At 40.5% G+C, this 17,544-nt stretch overlaps 1 protein-coding gene across 1 annotated transcript in view; it reads right to left on the bottom strand.

Moving 5' to 3' along the window:
- The window catches only part of Naa16 (N(alpha)-acetyltransferase 16, NatA auxiliary subunit), a 50,565-nt gene extending 35,085 nt beyond the window's left edge, over nucleotides 1-15,480 (bottom strand). Inside the window, 2 exon segments of the mRNA XM_013506953.1 lie at nucleotides 12,739-13,014; nucleotides 15,342-15,480. Of these exon segments, the coding sequence (XP_013362407.1) occupies nucleotides 12,739-13,014; nucleotides 15,342-15,480 (415 nt within the window).
- Between the last annotated feature and the right edge of the window lie 2,064 nt (nucleotides 15,481-17,544).

Genomic DNA, 17,544 nt, shown 5'->3' on the forward strand with positions numbered 1-17,544 from the left:
GGAGGCTGAGGCAGGAGGATCGTTGCGAGTTTGAGACCAGCCTGGGCTACAAAGTGAGCGCAAGGCCAGCCTGAACTGCATAGCGAGACCCTGTCTCAAAAAGACAAAAAAAAAAAAAAAAAAAAAAAAAAAAAAAAGAGAAAGAAAATTAATTATATTTAATGAACCCAAAATGAGACTAAAAGATTTCATTCACAATAGCATCAAAAAGAACAAAATATTTACGGATAAAGATAAGCAATAAAACCTATATACTCAAAACTAAAGAATACATCAAGAAAACTAAGGACCTAAATAGAGACAATTCATTTCACTTTGGTAAAATGACAGTCCCCCCAAAAGTCATATATAAATTCTCCTCAAATGCAATTTCTACCAGTCTCCACAAACTTTTTCACAGAAATTGACAAGCTGATCCTGAAATTCATATGGAAATGCAAAGGACTTAGAAATGCCAAAACAATCTCAGAAAAGAAAATGTTAACAGGACAAACATTTCAAATTTCAAACTTATTATAAAGGTACGATAATAAATAGCATTGACATAAAGAACAACTCAGAGATCAGTGGAAGAATATAAGATCCAGAAATAAATTCTTATATTCTAGTCAACTGATTTTTAAATTTTTTTTATTTTTTTCCGGTACCAGAAATTGAACTCACGACCTCACGCTTTCCAGGCAGGTGATGTGCTGCTGAGCTAAATCCCCAGCCCTCAACTGATTTTTAATTAAGGTGTCCTGAAATGATGCTGGGACAATAAAATATTAACATGCAAAAAATGACCTTCAGCAGGGCATAGTGGTGCATGCCTACAATCCCAGTACTCTGCACTTAAATCTTAAAAACAAGAAGGAAACCCAGTAAACGTACTCAAAGTAGAATAAAAAGACAGAAAGACTGACAAAAGTTAAAGGACGGGGAAAAGGCAATCTAGGATGGTACTATCAAACCAGTAAGTGTTCCAAACAGAAGTAAAGTACAGAAGAAATGATCAAAGAAACATACCAGGATACCACCTGAGAGCTCAAAAATATGTTCTGGCTTACAAGGACCACTAGAGCAATGAATGACATCCTTAAGATTAACACATCCAAATTATGTAAGTATGTATATACAGGATAGCTAACACAGTTGTACTACTGTCTTCTATTGCTCTACAGAAAGGAACAGTTAATGATTACTTGTTTGATCAATCTTGTATGTCTCTGTTTTCCTGAGAAACCACTTTGAAGATATCAATAAGTAATACAACAACCATTGCTAATTTCCTACAACTTTGTCTGTAACTCTTTTGTTTGTATTGTTCTTATGCTATTTTGTAAATGGATGTGTTTGTTAATATGTTTTCCTTCTTTTATTTTTTAAAATAAATTTAAAAAAAGATCAACATATCCTGATAAAATTTCAGAACACGAAAGTTAAAGATTCTTTTGGAACACACACACACACACACACACACACACACACACACACAGATCATTTAAAAGAATAACAACCAGGTATTGAACTCCTTATTGGCAACAACAGATATCTTCAATATTCTATGGGAAAATTATTTGTCTACTTAGAATTCTATAAAAACAAGTGCAATGGCCGGGGACCTAGCTCAGCAGCACAAGCACCTGTCTGGCAAGCGCAACTCCTGAGTTTGATTCCCGGTACCAAAAAACCCCCCAAAAAGAAAAAACAAGTACAAGGATAAGATAAAGATAGTTTCAGATACATAAGGAGTTGAAAATTTACTGTCCTATAACCTTTCCTAGACAGTTACTAAAGGACATGTTTTAACTAAACAAAGTAAATAAAGAAATGCACATTTTCAGGAAAAGCACAAAACCAGTCTGGAGGAGGACAAAGGAGGAGGACAACCAGAGGAGGACAAAGTTGTATGGGAGAAAATATCTAATAAAACACATCTAAAGACTGAGAAAGTTCTAAAGCTCTGAAAATGGCATAAATTGTTGAGGAAAAAAAGGAGAATATAAAATTCCTAGAAAACCTATTGCCAGGCATGGTAGTGCACATCTGTAATCCCAGCAAATTCAAGGCCATCCTGGGCTACACCGTTTAAACAGCCTGAACTACATAGCAAAACTTTTTCTCCAAAAAAAAGGATTAAAAGAGAGTATTGTGAAAACTATTTGCCACAGATGGCGGTGCACCCCTGTAATCCCCCTACTTGGGAGACGGAGGCAAGAGGATCGCTCCAAGTTTGAGGCCAGCCTGGGCTACAAAGTAAGTTCAAGGTCAGCCCGAACTGCACAGTAAAACCCTGTCTCAAAAAGAAAATAGAAAAAAAAAAAAAAAAAAAAAAAAAGGAAATTGACAGCAAATTATATAATGTAGATAAAATGAATTCCTAGAAAGACACAAACTACCAAAATTGATTCAAGTAGAAATAAAAAATCTGAATAGACCTATTGCAAGTGAAGAATCAATGAGTAATTGATAAACTTCCCCAAAAGGCCAGGACCAGATGTTACCACAGGTAAATTCTACCAAATGTTTACAGATGCTTCCCAAAGTCTCAGAACAAGAGGTTTCACTTCACAACTTTCCCAATGGGGCCAGTACACCTTAATACCAAAACCAGACTTAGACATCAAAAGAAAACTACGGACCAATTAATAATCTAATTAATTTAATCTAATTATCAAACAAACACTGATTAAGAGAAAAATGACTTAAATAATTTCATTTCTTCAAGATTGGTAAAAACTAATAAAGCTGACACCATGTCAGCAAAGATACAGAGAAAAACGTTAAGACCCTGCTAAGTGAGCATTAAATTAGTAAAGCTGCTTCCCAGAGTGATGACACAAGAGGTACGTAGCAAAGCTGAAGATAAGCACAGACCTCTACAATTCCAGTGTTAAATTTACACTGAAGATAAACTCATAAATCCAGCCAATGAAACTGCAGAAAAGAATATTTACCATAGTACTATTTTTAACAGAGACAGAGTAGAATGAACTGTTGTTTATTTATATAACACCAAACAGTAATTTAAAATGGATAAATCAGTCAACATGTATTAACATGGACATGTTTCAAAACACATTGAATGAAAAAAACCTATTACTCATGATTTGCGGCATGTTTGTTTGTTTTGGTTTTTGGAGACAGGATCTTCCTATGTAGCTCAGGCTGCCCTCTAACTCACAGCAGTGCTGCATTTAGACTCTGGAGTACTGGGATTACTGGCTGTGCCATGTGCCCAGCTTATTCATGTAAATTTTTAAATACTATACATTTAAAATCGGTGTTTTATTGATTTATGCATAATGTAAACATATGATCTACACGAGTGACAGTGAAACTTTTAGAGCTGTTAATGATAACAAAGAGCTGGCTACAGCACACATACCATATCTGATCTATACCTATTTCACAGCAGTGGTTATCTCTGGAGAGGCACATGGGAGGACTTCAGCCATCTCTGCAACACTTTATTGTTTTTAATAAAATCTGGATCAATTATGTAAAATGTTAACATTTAATTTCTCTGATGACACACAAGTATATGCGCTCACATTTTTCTACTTTGCATATAAATACATTAAAATGTATTTACATAAAACATGAAGTTATACATACACATATTATTTTGTTTTGGTAGTGCTGGGGATCAAACCTAGTACTGTATCCTTTGCATGCCAAACAAGCACTCCAGTACTGGGGTACATCTTTAGCTACACAAAGTAACACACATACATCAGACACACAGTTCTACAACCCCAAAACTATTTTTATTTTTACATATTTTCCCTCTTTACCTATTTGAATATTGCTGAAATTATACCATACAAATTCTTATATTATTCATTTTGTATTAAGAATTCTATGTTTTAACTTTTTCCATTATTTCACAAAAAGCCTCAAGTTTTTCCATAGGTTTCAAAGATTAATTCAAATTTGGGGGTGAGGGAATTTAGAAATCCCTTTACAGACCGTAAAGTTAGAAAATGTTAAAATAAAGTTCTCACTTGCTGAGTTTGTCTAAATTCTTCCAGCAGTTTTAGCGCCATGTCATAACCTTTCAGCAAATGATCTGCAACGGCACAGCCGATCCGGGAAGCACGTTGTGTTGGACGCAACTGCAGAAGCTAGTATCCTGTCTCCTCTAAAAAAAATCCTTTTGGGCTGGGGATTTAGCTCAGCGGCAAAGCGCCTGCCTGGCAAGTGCAAGGGACTGAGTTTGGTTCCCGGTACCGGAGAAAAATAAAAAAAATCCTTTTTTATTTTTTATCTTTAATTTTCTCTAAAATGTTTATATTTCATGAGTTTTAAGAAAACAACCTAACATGTTTAACCCTTTTTTGAAGACAAAAAATATCAGTTTCAGAATAGTACAGAAATACTTTTCACATTTCTTAACAAAATTACTTAGATTTCCTTATTAGTTATAATTAATACTCTGTGATACCATGGGACTGTAATGAAATGTTATCTTTGGGGGTCATGTCCATGGGCTCCCTTATAAAATTACCTTTTTGGTTTTTTTCTCTTTTTTGAGACAGGGTCTGGCTATGCAGCTCAGGCTGGCCTTGAGCTCACTTTGTAGCCCAGGCTGATCTCAAACTCGCAATGATCCTCCTGCTCAGCCTCCCTAGTGCTGGGATTACAGGCGTGCGCCACCACGCCTGGCCTAAAATTACCTTATAATGCAAATTTCTTCTGATAAATGTAAACATTTTTCCCAGAAAAGACTATAATACCTTTTTATTATACTAGATTCATTTAAAAATTATGTAAATTACAATCTATTCAATTGTTATAACTGACCTCAGGATGAACAGAGCCAAGGAAAACAGTCAAACACTGACTTGACTCCTCTAGCAGAAACACCTCCACCGTCACTGTAAGACACCTCAACTCCTTGAATGTTAGGGTCAAATCACCATAAATTCAATCAGAGGCTAAAAAAATCAAGGTATCTGCCTGAGCAGAAAAACCAACTTCCCTGAAGAAATGCCAAGTCTCAACTCATTTCTTTCTCCAAGTATTAAGCAAGTGATTCTGCCTGAAGGAACAGGGTCTCATGAAGAGTATTAACCAGAAAAATAGTGTTCGGTTGCCATGATTCTGTTGCTTCATGGTTAGAACAGGTGCCAAGTGGCACACTGTATGCCACAGGGATAAGACTTTTCCATTCCTTTTCAAAAAGAAAACTTTGATAAAATGACTCAGCTTGTATTCTCACGTGCATCTGGTTCCTTTCAGCATGTGACACAAAGCGGTATCACTGTCTCTGTTTCCACTATTGTTTCTCTACCTCCCACTCCCTCATCAAAGTCTGGATCAATTTTCTCCTCTCTGCACTACCCCATCCTCACTCCAGGAAATGCAACACTAACCACATCAACCACAGCTCTGCCTTGGTGATATTCCTACTTCTGTTCTTTTCCTTTATTCCTACTTTCATTCTCTGACCTCACCAGTACTTCTAGTTGCATGAGTCCTTTGCTTTCACCACCAGTTCTCCTTTAACTTATTTTACAGTCTAGTTTAACCACCACTGGAATGCCAAGAAACTGGTCATTTCTATGCTTCATTCACAAAGGTAGTAACTGATTTTAACTCCTCCCATACCCAGGTTCACAAGAGCTCTTGAAACTTCTGAAAAATTTTGGCAGAGAGTTTAAATACTTCTATGGCAGGAGGAGGGCAAAAGTAGAAATGAGGAATTTATTTCATGAGCTCTGTTAGCAGTTGGTAGCTCCTTTACATAAGAAAGGAAATTCAATTCTGGACATATTGATTCTAGGAGCTAAGTAGAGTAGAGTAAGCATATCGAGATGCTCAACAGAGAATGGAAGACAGGTCTGAAGAGGTCTGCATTGCAGAAAGACCGACCTTGGCAATCCATCTCATGTTACTTTAGATTTACTAACCTATCACAAAGTCAGCTCACTATGGGCAGAGATGTAGTAACTCAGTAGTAGAGTGTGTACCTAGCATGTGGAAGCTGTGTTCAATCACCGGGGAAATGCGGAAAAGGAAATACTAACTGATCTTTATATTCATATTTCAACTATAAAAACCGAGTATCAAAGCCAAGCACACATTTATAATCTTCCACACCTGGGAAGCTGTGACAGCGCTCCAGGCCAGCCTGAGTTACCCAAGAAGCAGTTTCCAAACTCATCTCCATATATTCCATCATTTTCAGAACATCGCGATCCAGTGGCACAGGTCCTGGTAACTGAACATCTTTTTGTTTGTTTGTTTGTTTTTCCGGTACTGGGAATCGAACTCACAACCTCACGCTTGCCAGGCAGGTGCTGTGCCACTGAGCTAAATCCCCAGCCCCAAGAAGAAAGCAGTATCGTGTTATTTTGTCTTTTAAATTTACTTTCAGTTAATGATGTTTACTTAGTTAGGTCACGTGTTCTTATATTAAAGCTACTTTGGTTTTTTTGTTTTTTGTTTTGTTTTGTTTTTCTTCCGGTACTAGGAATCAAACTCACGATCTTGCACTTGCCAGGCAGGCGCTGTGCCGCTGAGCTAAATCCCCAGCCCTGAACATCTTTCATCCGTTTTACATATTGAACTTCTCTACAACCTCCACAGCTAAAAAGCCTGAAAACAAGCTTTCCTTTTTTAAAGCTCCTTGAATATTTGTTTTCATTTCCTCCAAACAATCTTTCAAATATTATTAAAAAGGTGAGCATGGTCAGCTTATTTTCCCAATAAAACAGTATCAAAAGTTACCCATTTCTGATATTCAGACCTCAACTAGTTTTATAATGCTTTGGGACCATAATTTTTATTTTAAAAACTTTTTAATTTAATCCTTTTAATGAAACAAACATAGACTGTATTAACACTAGTGCTAGAAAAATAATTCAAAACACAAAATCTAACAGTAGGTCAGCTGTACCATTTTTATACATAAATATCAGCAGAAATATAAAAAACTTACCTACCAAAGAATAAAATGCATATTTTATCTTTATTCCACATTTGCAGTGAAAATACTGCCCTAACTTTATACGCAGGAAACCAAGGTACTATATAAACTTAAGCCCTACTCAAAGTAATAAAAAAAGGCCAGGGAGGGGAGGCACCTGCCTGTAATCCCAGCACTCAGAAGCTGAGGCAGGAGAGGAGGATTGCTGCGAGTTTGAGGCCAGCCTGAACTGCATCGTGAAACCCTGTCTCAAAACAAAACAAAACACCGAAATAATAAAGGAAACTGCGTCTATAAAAATTGGTGTACAGGCTGAGCACCCTACACAAACACTGGAAATCCAAAGTGCTCTGAAATCCAATGGGCTCAATGGGTGCTCAAAAATACGTGGTTTACAGGTTTGGGGACTGGAGGTGCTCTGCTGGTAGTCTATACAAACAATCCCAAGTCAGGAACACTGAACTCTGTAACACTCTGATCCCAAGCATTCTGGATAGGAGACATTCAACCTGTGTATTACTCGTCCAATTTTCCCCTAGTAGATCAACTACTTCTCATTTAAAGTAAGGACACACTACCTATACCAGACAATAATAGCAGTCTAGAATAAAACTCCTGTGAAAAATGCCAAACTTTTATGGACTCAGCAGCGAGCTGCAAACCCCTGGAGTCTGGGGAAGTGCAGTATTCACTGTTAAGGGTCCTGGCTGCTTAATTTCCCCAAAGCAGTCTCTCAACAGGTAAGACATTACCTCCATGTTCAGCAAATTCGGGGTTTGAAAGATTCATCTTGCAAAATTTGAGGCCATTTTTGTATTGCTTCTGTTTGTAACATTTTTGGAAAGATAAACCAACAAGTCATTTTATAAAGTAAATGCACAAAAGCTTTTTATCCACTGATGTCACTTCTAACAGGTGTTCTTTTTGTTACCTACTACTTGTCAAACTGTTCTAGAATCTGAGTATTTTCACTTTAAGAGGAAATAAACAGTGAATTTAACTGTCAACATCAACCACCAAAGAAGTTAACTGAATATTCAAAAAGAAAAACATTCAACAGTAAAATGATATTCAGAATTCCATTACAAGTCTTTGCTACGAGAATGAAGCCAATGCTCCCGCACACATATATACTACCATTTACCTAAGGACTATTATGTGTCGGTACAAAACTTAGTGTACCTTAATTCTTTCATAATTTTTTGGGAGAGAACTGGGAATCAAACTCAGAACCTCACATTTGCCAGGCAGGAGCTGTGCCGCTGAGCTGTATTTCCCCGGTGCCCTATCTTCCATAATTTTTGATGCATAAAAATTGTATGGATATCTTAATACACATACACTGCAGTTTTTAAATCAGATTAAATATAGCTCCTCAAACATTTTCTTACATGAAAATTTTCAAAATCCTTTCTTCTGGCTTTAAAAATGTACACTACCTAATGCTATAGACATCTACTATACAGTAGTATACCAGAACTTCCTGCTTCTATCAAACTGCAAGTTGCGACTGATCAAACTTCCTCAATCTTCACACCCACACCACCCTCACAGGCCTCTGGGAACCGGGAGACCACGCTGAGGGGGCCCCCAGCAGGCTTTGGAATTAATCAGCTGGCTTTCTACATTAACTTATGAGTCTGCCCCAGGCCAAGTTACTTGCCTGTGGAGCCAGCCGCTGGCACGCAAAAACAGAACTCTCCATGCCAGCAGTCACAGCAGCGACCTGTAGTGGCCTGTGACACGGTGACCTCCCTGAAGGCAAGGTAACACCGCAGCTGTGAGCACTGCCTCTCCCTCAAAGTGTTCAGGGTAATACTGCCAAGCTCTTGTTAAGGACAGTTCTCTCATCAAGCAAAGATTAGCTGTTTGGAAGCCTGCTCCACTCTTCACAAGGTCTTGCTCACTTTCACACCTTTTTACCTCAGCCATTCGTGCACTGCAGGCCCCGCCCCCAAATAAACAGTGGGCAGAGTGGAGAAGTCTTTGTCTTAGCCACAAGAGCTCCGATCTTCCTGGACCCCCCTACCACTTTTGTCCATTGTCTCTTACCCTTTGCTGTCTACTCACCCAGGGGATCAGGAGCCCAGCCAGCTCTGGATAGTCACCACCATCCTGCTCAACTTCTCTAAGACCAACTTTTTCTTTGAGACAGGGTCTCCCTAAGGCGCTAAGTTGCCCAGCATTGAGTTCAAACTTGGGACCCTCCTGTCTTAGCCTCTCAAGTGTTACAATTCCGGTGGTTACCATCTCACCCAACTGAGATTAACAATTTTTTAGACTCCACATTTAAGCAAGTATTTGTTGAATTAGTTTTACTGTTACATTTTAGATATATATAATGACCACATTCATCATAGGGAAATTGTACCTCTACATGATGTACCGTGAGTCTTCTTTGTCCCCAATCTCTTCCCCTCCTTTCAAGCCCACTTCCCCTCCGTATTTACAAAAGCTTTGTTTCCACTTTTTCCCTTTTATTTTTTTCCTTTCCTTCCTTTCCCTTTCCCCCTCTTGTTCCCCTTCCCATATGAACCTTTTCTCCCTATTTTCCAACATCTATTATACATGTTGGTCCTTATTTACCCTTTTGGTTTCTCAGACTACAGAAACAATGTGATATTTACACAGGTGTATCTAATTTATTTCACTTAAGAGTATGGTCTCAAGCTGCATCCATTTACCTAGAAATGTCTCAAGTTTATCCTTCTTTATGGCAAGAGTAGTATTCCATTGTATAAAATGCCATATCTTCACCTATTCATCTGTTGATGGCACCTGTCAGCGTCCTACCCCTCCGTCCTATTCTCTGTAATATTACTTTTATTTTCTGCACAGTGCTCTTACTCTCTGAAATTCTTATTTGCTTACTTATTTAGAAACTGTCTTCTGTACTATCACGTAAGCTCCAGAAAAACAGGGATCTTGTCTGGTATAAACATCCTCATGACCTAGACAAACAGGAACTGCTCGATCAATATACTAACACAAGCAATAGGTAATGACGTGGTTGGTCCTGGCAACAGGGGATGGATGTGGGGGAGAAAATCTGAAGGGCCTCACAGAACATGTTGGCAGGGCACGGTGTACTTACCTTCACTCCCAGCACTCTGGGAAGCTAGCACGGGAAGACAGCTAAATTTAAGCCCAACGTGGCAACTCAGCGACTTAGCAAGACCCTGTCTCAAAATTTAAAACTTTAAAAAAGGGATAGGGATGTAGTGCAGTGCAAAGGCTCTGGGTTCAATCCCCAATATCACAAAAAAGAAAAATGTTTAAATTGAGTGCAGCTGCTTGCCTCTGAAAAGGGAAGTAGATGGCTAAAGACAAAGGAGAGAAACTTAAATTTTGAGTGATGTGAAATATTTTAACCGATTTTTGACTACAGGAACTTACTTGAAAAGTTACAGGAAGGAGGAGCAGAAGAAACTACCGGGAAAGAGGAAAAGAAAGAATACTAATTAGGAAAAGAACAACGCTATCAGTAATGTTAATCATAATAGTTAACACCTACTTATTCTGTTGGGCATGTTCTTACTTAATCCTTAAGTCCCTGGAAAGCCTATGACATTTCATATGGAGAGTCTGAGACACATTTATTGTGTTTACATAGCTAAAGAAACCAAGCTACAATTCTTATTCAGGTAGTTTTGGCTCCAGAGTCTAAGTACTAAGGTAAGAAGTTTAAATTCAGTAAGGAACTATTACATGCCTACCCTTAACAGAAAAGATAGATTCTAATTTCAGCTTTCGTGCTTGCTAGTCAGATAGAGAACCTTAACACACATAACACAATCAGCCAGTGGAGAGGGAGTTAAGACAGGTAGATACAAGCCATGCAGAACACACCATAAGTTAGCTGGTGAATTTCTGTGGATGTGGGTTAGTTGGTTGGTTAGTTTGAGACAGGGTCTTGCTATGTAGTCCAGGATGGCAGTGAACTCGAGGTCTGGAATTGGTGGTGATCCTCTTGCCTCAGCCTCCCAAGTGCTGAGATTACAGGCACATGCCACCGCTCCAAGCTATGTGGATGTGTTTTAAATAGTACACTAATAACAACAACAAAAAAAATTACGGTTGTTGGCAAAGCACTTTGGTCCACTAAGCAGACTTAAAAAAAAATTTTATTACAGACTTCTGATTGCCATGGAGTTTGGTGTAGCAAAATTTTAACCACACTTTCTGCAATGTGTAAGATGATATAAATCATTTACTTTTGCAGTACCCTCCTCAATTCATGCCAGATTACAATAAACATTATACACCTACATAACAAAATGCTCAGCGTCTCCCAATTTACTGAGGTACGAAATTAACTGAGCAGCATCTTTATTTTTTGTAACCTGAATATACTAAATCACATATTTTTAATTCATGCTGACACATAATTTGAACTAGAAAATATCCACATGGGCATAAAAAGAAGTGTTATAATCTTTTAGATATGCCAAATGTTCTGAAATTCAATTTATAGATGATTTCTAATTTTTCTTTTTTGTCTTTCTGAGACAGGGTCTCCTATGTACTTCAAGCTGGCCTTGAACTCACTTTGTAGCCCAAGCTGGCCTCGAACTGGAAGGGATCCTCCTGCCTCAGCCTCCCAAACACTGGCATTACAGACATGCACCACCACACACGGCTCTCTCATTAATGTTTCAGTCTGTGGACAAATGAGAAAAAAAAGTAAAGGAGGCAAAAAAAAAAAAAAAAGAAAGAAAGAAAGAAATTCACTTCTCCAAATTCAGACTCTGTAAAATAGAGTGCATGAGGAAAACAAGAGTAAAATAATAAACATATATGAAGCCCAATGAAACAATCTGCCACACGGTTTTCTTTCTTCTTTTTTTTTTAAATGTTTTCACACTGGTCTGTCATTACTGGCTCAACACTAAGCACCATAAAAGGTTAAAATTTAAGGTTTGCATTCCATCCACTACGGATCCTTCTAACGTTTCTATTGGTTTGAAACAGTACAACTACTTTGAATTGTTTTTGGCCTGTGTCAATACTTACAACATTCTATAATTATTTTACTTATAGTAAAGTCACGCAACTGCTAATCGCTGGCCGGGTGTGGTAGCCCACGCCTGTAATCCCAGCACTTGGCAGGCGGAGGCAGGAGGATCGTTGAGAGTTCGAGACCAGCCTGGGTATAAAGGGAGCTCAAGGCCAGCCTGAACTGCATAGGGAGACCCTGTCTCAAAAATAAACAAACAAACAAAAGCCTGCTAATCGCTATACAGCAACAAAAGCACAATACAAATTCACCCTTAAAATCTAAACACTTGTCCTGCAAATATAATACCCGCTTGTTTTCAGATATTATTAAAAAAAAAAAAAAAAAAAAACTAGTGCGACGAGCATGGTGGCACAGGTCTGTAACCCCAGTACTTGGGAAGCTGAGGCAGGAGAGTCTCTGTGAGTTCGAGGTCAACTTGGGGGATATAGCGAGGCCGGCCTGAACTGCAAGAGAGACTGGTGTCTAAATAAGCAGACTAGAAAGGTCAGCTGTCTGTTAACCAGATTAATTAAAATCGCCGGTCCCCACTGCATACTGCAAAAAGCTACGTCTGTCGCCCCTCCTCCCCAAGGATGGAACCCGGAAGACTGAGGGTGGCAGCCGACCGCGCCGGCGGACAGGAAGGGCGCGCTCCGCGCAGAACCCACCGTCCGGAGACCTCAGCTCCGCGGAGGGCTGGAGACGAACGCGCGGGGCTCGGGCTTCGGCAGGGGCGCGGCGAGCCTGGCCCGGGGCACCCGCCGCGCACCGACGCGCTGGGAGAGGGCGCGCTTCGGGCGGGGCCGGCGGGGCCGGTGCTCACCGCGGCGTAGAGTCGGGCGGCAGCCGCGGGTCACTCCATTGCCCAGCCCGGGCCGAGCAGCCGGGGCTACGCTCGCTCCTCGGCGGGACGCGCGGTGCAAAGGGACAGTCTTACGCGCGCGCTCGCGCTGAGCCTTCGCAGGGGAGCGGCCGCCCACGCGCTGCACGTGGCGGCCCTGCGCCGCGCCCCCCTTCGACCCCGACTCCGACCCCGACCCCGACCCCGACCCCAACCGGGCGCATGCGCAGGACTCCCCGCACCCCACCCCGTGCTGCCCTCAACTGGGGACGCGGGACGTGGCGGGGAGCCGTGTGATGGGGCTGGGCTTTTGCTGGGTCCCTGGCTCAGGCACCCAAGATCTAGGGGCATCTGGCCCAAAATATTATGAGTTATCTCCAAATCAGGTTGGGTTTTTTCTTTTCATTCTTTTTTTTTTTGCATTTGCCTTCCCTCATCAGTTTAAACCGCGCTCGACCCAAAGTAGACTCTAGATGTAGCACAAATTTGTTTCCTTCCCTTTCCTGCCCAGTTTAAACTTTGTGTGTCTGTGTGTGTGTGTGTGTGTGTGTGTGAGAGAGAGAGAGAGAGAGAGAGAGAGAGAGAGAGAGAGAGAGAGTGAGTGAGAGAGAGACAAGGTCTCGCTATGCAGTTCAGGCTGGCCTTGAGCTCACTTTGTAGCCCAGGCTGGTCTCGAACTCACAACAATCTTCCTGCCTCAGCCTCCCTAGTGCTGGGATTACAGGCATGCGCCACCACGCCAGGCTCCTTTTCATTTTACACATTGTTTCCAAGCCAGTGTTTCCTACTGGAACCTCAAAGTAGGTTAATTATCAAAGCTTTCAGTGCCTCCCTCCGTTGTCTATAGCTCAATCTCCATTTTTGGAGTTTTTCTTTCACTTTGCTAATACCTCACATACCAGTGAAACTAGTATGTTTCACTTGTCTAGTATTTTCTAATCTCCACACCTTTCGTTGCCCTCCATTTTCTAATCTCTACCCTCCAATCTATAAATTTATAAAAAATTGTTCTCCCAGTACCCTAACTTTTGGAGACAAATCTTTTTTTGTTTGTTTGTTTTGGTACCAGGAACTGAACTCAAGACCTCACACTTGCCATGCAGGCACTGTGCGGCTCAGCTAAAGCCCTGGCCCTCATTCCTCTAGCTTTTTAAATCTTTCATCTCACATGGCATGCCTTTCATAAAGTTTTCCCAATGCGTTTTGATTGCTCCCTTCTACGAATTTACATAGCACGTTGTCTTTCATGTCCTTCCTTTATCCTGGTTTATGTCTCATACGTGGTATGTTACTGGACAACAATGGTTCTCAGTTGCTGTACTTTTGTCTCACCTAGAGAGCTTCAAAAACAACTGATACCTGAGCCAATTCTCCATAAATTCTGACTCAACTAGAGTTGCGTGAAGACTGTGTAATGTGCAGCCAGAACTGAGAATTGAGAACCACTGGTTCAAGGCATTTTCATCGTAATCCTAATATACTACCTTTCTTTCTTAGGACGGAGATATCTATATATCTATATCTATATAGTGTTTGAAGTACATAATGATTACATTCATTGTAGGCAGCTGGTGCACATACGTAACTTTTTTTTTTTTTTGCAGTAGGGTCTCGCTATGTCGTTCAGGCTGGCCTTGAACTCACCATGTAATCCAGGCAGGCCTCAAACTTGTGCCTCAGCCTCCCAAGTGCTGGGATTGCAGGCATGCACCATCATGCCCAGCTCCCATTTTAATTCTTTTTACTCCCTCTATCCCTCCCTTTAGGTTGAATTTACATGAGGCACAAAGCCAAAAAACCCTCTCAACACCAAGATGAAATTTGGAACCCTGGGCAGAGAGCCACCCACTGCTGATGAGACAACAAATAGTGAATGTTATCTAGAGTTGGTGCTTCTTAACTGCTGCGTCAGCACACAAACATCCTTACGCGAGTCATAATCGAAAAGATGACAACTGCTGTGCCGTCCAGTGTGTGCCTCTCCTTTCATCCCACCTCTGCTTGTTTGAGTGTTTGGCTGTGTGCTCTCTAAGTCACCTTTTCACTGCTGTCCTCTGTGCCCCACCTTTCCGCTCCCCTTTCTTCTCTGTCCCTTCACTGAGCACTTTCTACCTCCTCACCTGATAACCATGCCTTCAGCAGCGACAGCACTTTCTATTCTGCATACCCCTCTCCCGCTTGTAAGAGTAGGGGGCAGAACATTAGCCTTCTTTCCCCTTCTACTGCCTGTTCCAAATCATCCCATTTCACCTTGGTTTACAGAAAGGGTAATTCTTTACTAATTCCTACAAGTTCTATCAGTCACTCCTTAGTTTCCTCTTGGCCATTATCCTTCATCCGTTTGCCAAGTGGCAACAATCCTCTTTTCCACGTCAGCTCCTAGTGAACCGCTCATTCTGTTATCTACGTGGATGATTCAGAGACCAAGCTTCCTAGTTTCTTGGCCCCATATACAGATACTTTCACATTTCTAACCGTGTTAGCCAACCCAGTCCATGACCAAATCTTGAATCATCAAGACCTCTCTCTCTTAAATCATGTTATCCAGAAATCTACTACCTTATTTTTAGATAGAAGAGTTTTACCAGTATCCTTTTCAAGGCAACTTGTTAGAGAGGGCACAATACAGCCATTGTTGAATATAACATCCCAGTTTGTGGGTTCGTAGCCTCTCAGGGTAGCATCAAGAAGAGTCCTTTTGCAGTTCCACTGAGGGTCCAGCATCTTGTCTCTAGCATTAAGCCAAAAGGTTTTGTTTTTTGTTTTCATTCTATTGTGTTTTTTTTTTGTTACACAGTCTTGTTATGTTGCCCACTCTGGCCTCAAACTCAGGATCATCTCATTGATCCTCTTGAGTTACTGGGATTACAGGTGTGTGCCACTGTAGCTGGTTGAGTTTGTATTCTTATGTGGTTGTTCACATGTACATTTATAAGTTCTCACAATAATGACTCCAACCAGATTCCTTCTGGGGCAATCACATTCTAATGACAATCCATCTTTTTTTCCACAAACATTTGTTAATTCTTTCATAAATACAGTTCACTCTTCAAGACGCGAATGGTAATCTAAGATAGCTCACTTGCTCTCCTATTCTCAGTACATCTATTGTTCACTGCTTCTATCTTGCCATTTTCTCCTTATCTATACGCCATTCACTCCACTTTTTTTTTTTTTTTTTTTTTTTTTGTCTTTTTGAGACAGGGTCTCGCTATGCAGTGCAGGCTGGCCTTGAGCTCACTTTGCAGCCCAGGCTGGTCTCAAACTCACAATGATCCTTCTGCCTCAGCCTGCCGAGTACTGGGATTACAGGCGTGCGCCGCCACACCTGGCTTCACTCTTTTTCTTCTTTCTTCCTGTTTCAAAAGATGCAATTGCCACTGTCCTATGCAGAGATAATTCTTCCATCTGTGCTTAGTGGGGAATATAGCTCTGCTGTCTTTGTGTATTTCAGTCCTCTTTCTCTACTCTTGCTTCTCTTCTGAGTTACTACAACCATTTAATCATAACTGTTACTGAGCACATACTCAGTACCAGACACTATGTGATGTAGCATCTTACTTAATCCTCATAAACCCTGTAAAAAATACTGTTGTCCCTTTTTACAAATGAGAAAACTGAAGTTTAAGAAAAAGTAAATTTGAGCTGAGAATGGTGATGCACATCTGTAATCCCAAGTACTCACAAGGCTGAGGCAGGATTATCAATTCCAGGCCAGCTGGGCAACCTAGTGAGACCCTGTCTCAAAATAGAAAGGGGTGTAGTTCAGTACTCCCTCTGTTCAATCCTCAGTGCTAAAAAAAAAGAAAAAGAAATTTGCACCAAGTTGCAAAGCTAAAAAGGCTATTTCACCAAAGTCCATCCATTTTATCACTTTGCTAAACTGACACTTTGAACAAACATGTGGTTCCCACGGATCTTTGCACAGCCACTGTCAATTCATTTTCCGCAGGGCTGCCAAGAGAATCTATGTTAATTTTTACCCAGATTTAGTAGCTTACACAACACAAAACAACTCACATTTATTACCTTTCAGTTCTGGATGTCAGAAGTAGGAAATGTGTCTGCAGGCAACGTTCTTTTTGGAGGCTCTCAGGGGGAAACTGTTGCCTTGCCTTTTCTAGCTTTTCCAAGCCACCTGTATTCCTAAGGTTGTGATCCTTTCCTCCATCTTCAAAGCCAATGACATGGATCTTCCCTGCTTTCTGACCTCTGCTATGCTACCTAGCATAACTCTAACTCTCCTATGCTACGTCCCTCTTCTAAGGACCCTGGAGATTTCACTGGATCCACCAAGACTGTGTGGGATAATCTCACCATGAAATACTCAATCACAATGGTAAATCCCTTTCTGCTACATAAGGTGACACATTCACAGATTCCACACCTTGCATGTGGCTTTTGGGGAATGGCATGATTCATGATCTTTATAAAATAAAAATCTAATAATACTTTAGTATTATTAGATCATACTTTTCATAATAAATAGTAGTCCTTTTATGATAAAGAATACTCAACAAATGTTAGCTACTATAATTTTCTTACAGTTCACAGTCCCTTATCTGAAACACTTGGGAACAAGTATGTTTCAAAATTCATAATACAGACTGGCACATAGCTGAGTGTTTTGTTTTGTTTTGTTTTGCTTTGTTTTTGAGAAAGGGCCTCACTATGTAGTCTAACCTGGCCTTGAACTTACTACATAGCCCAGGATGGCCTTGAATTGGCAGCAACCCCCCTGCCTCAGCCTCTGGAGCACTGGGATTATAGGCATGCACCACCACATCT

This window comes from Chinchilla lanigera, unplaced genomic scaffold, assembly GCF_000276665.1.
Source record: "Chinchilla lanigera isolate Chin_1 unplaced genomic scaffold, ChiLan1.0 scaffold00117, whole genome shotgun sequence".
In the NCBI taxonomy this organism is placed as follows: domain Eukaryota; kingdom Metazoa; phylum Chordata; class Mammalia; order Rodentia; family Chinchillidae; genus Chinchilla; species Chinchilla lanigera.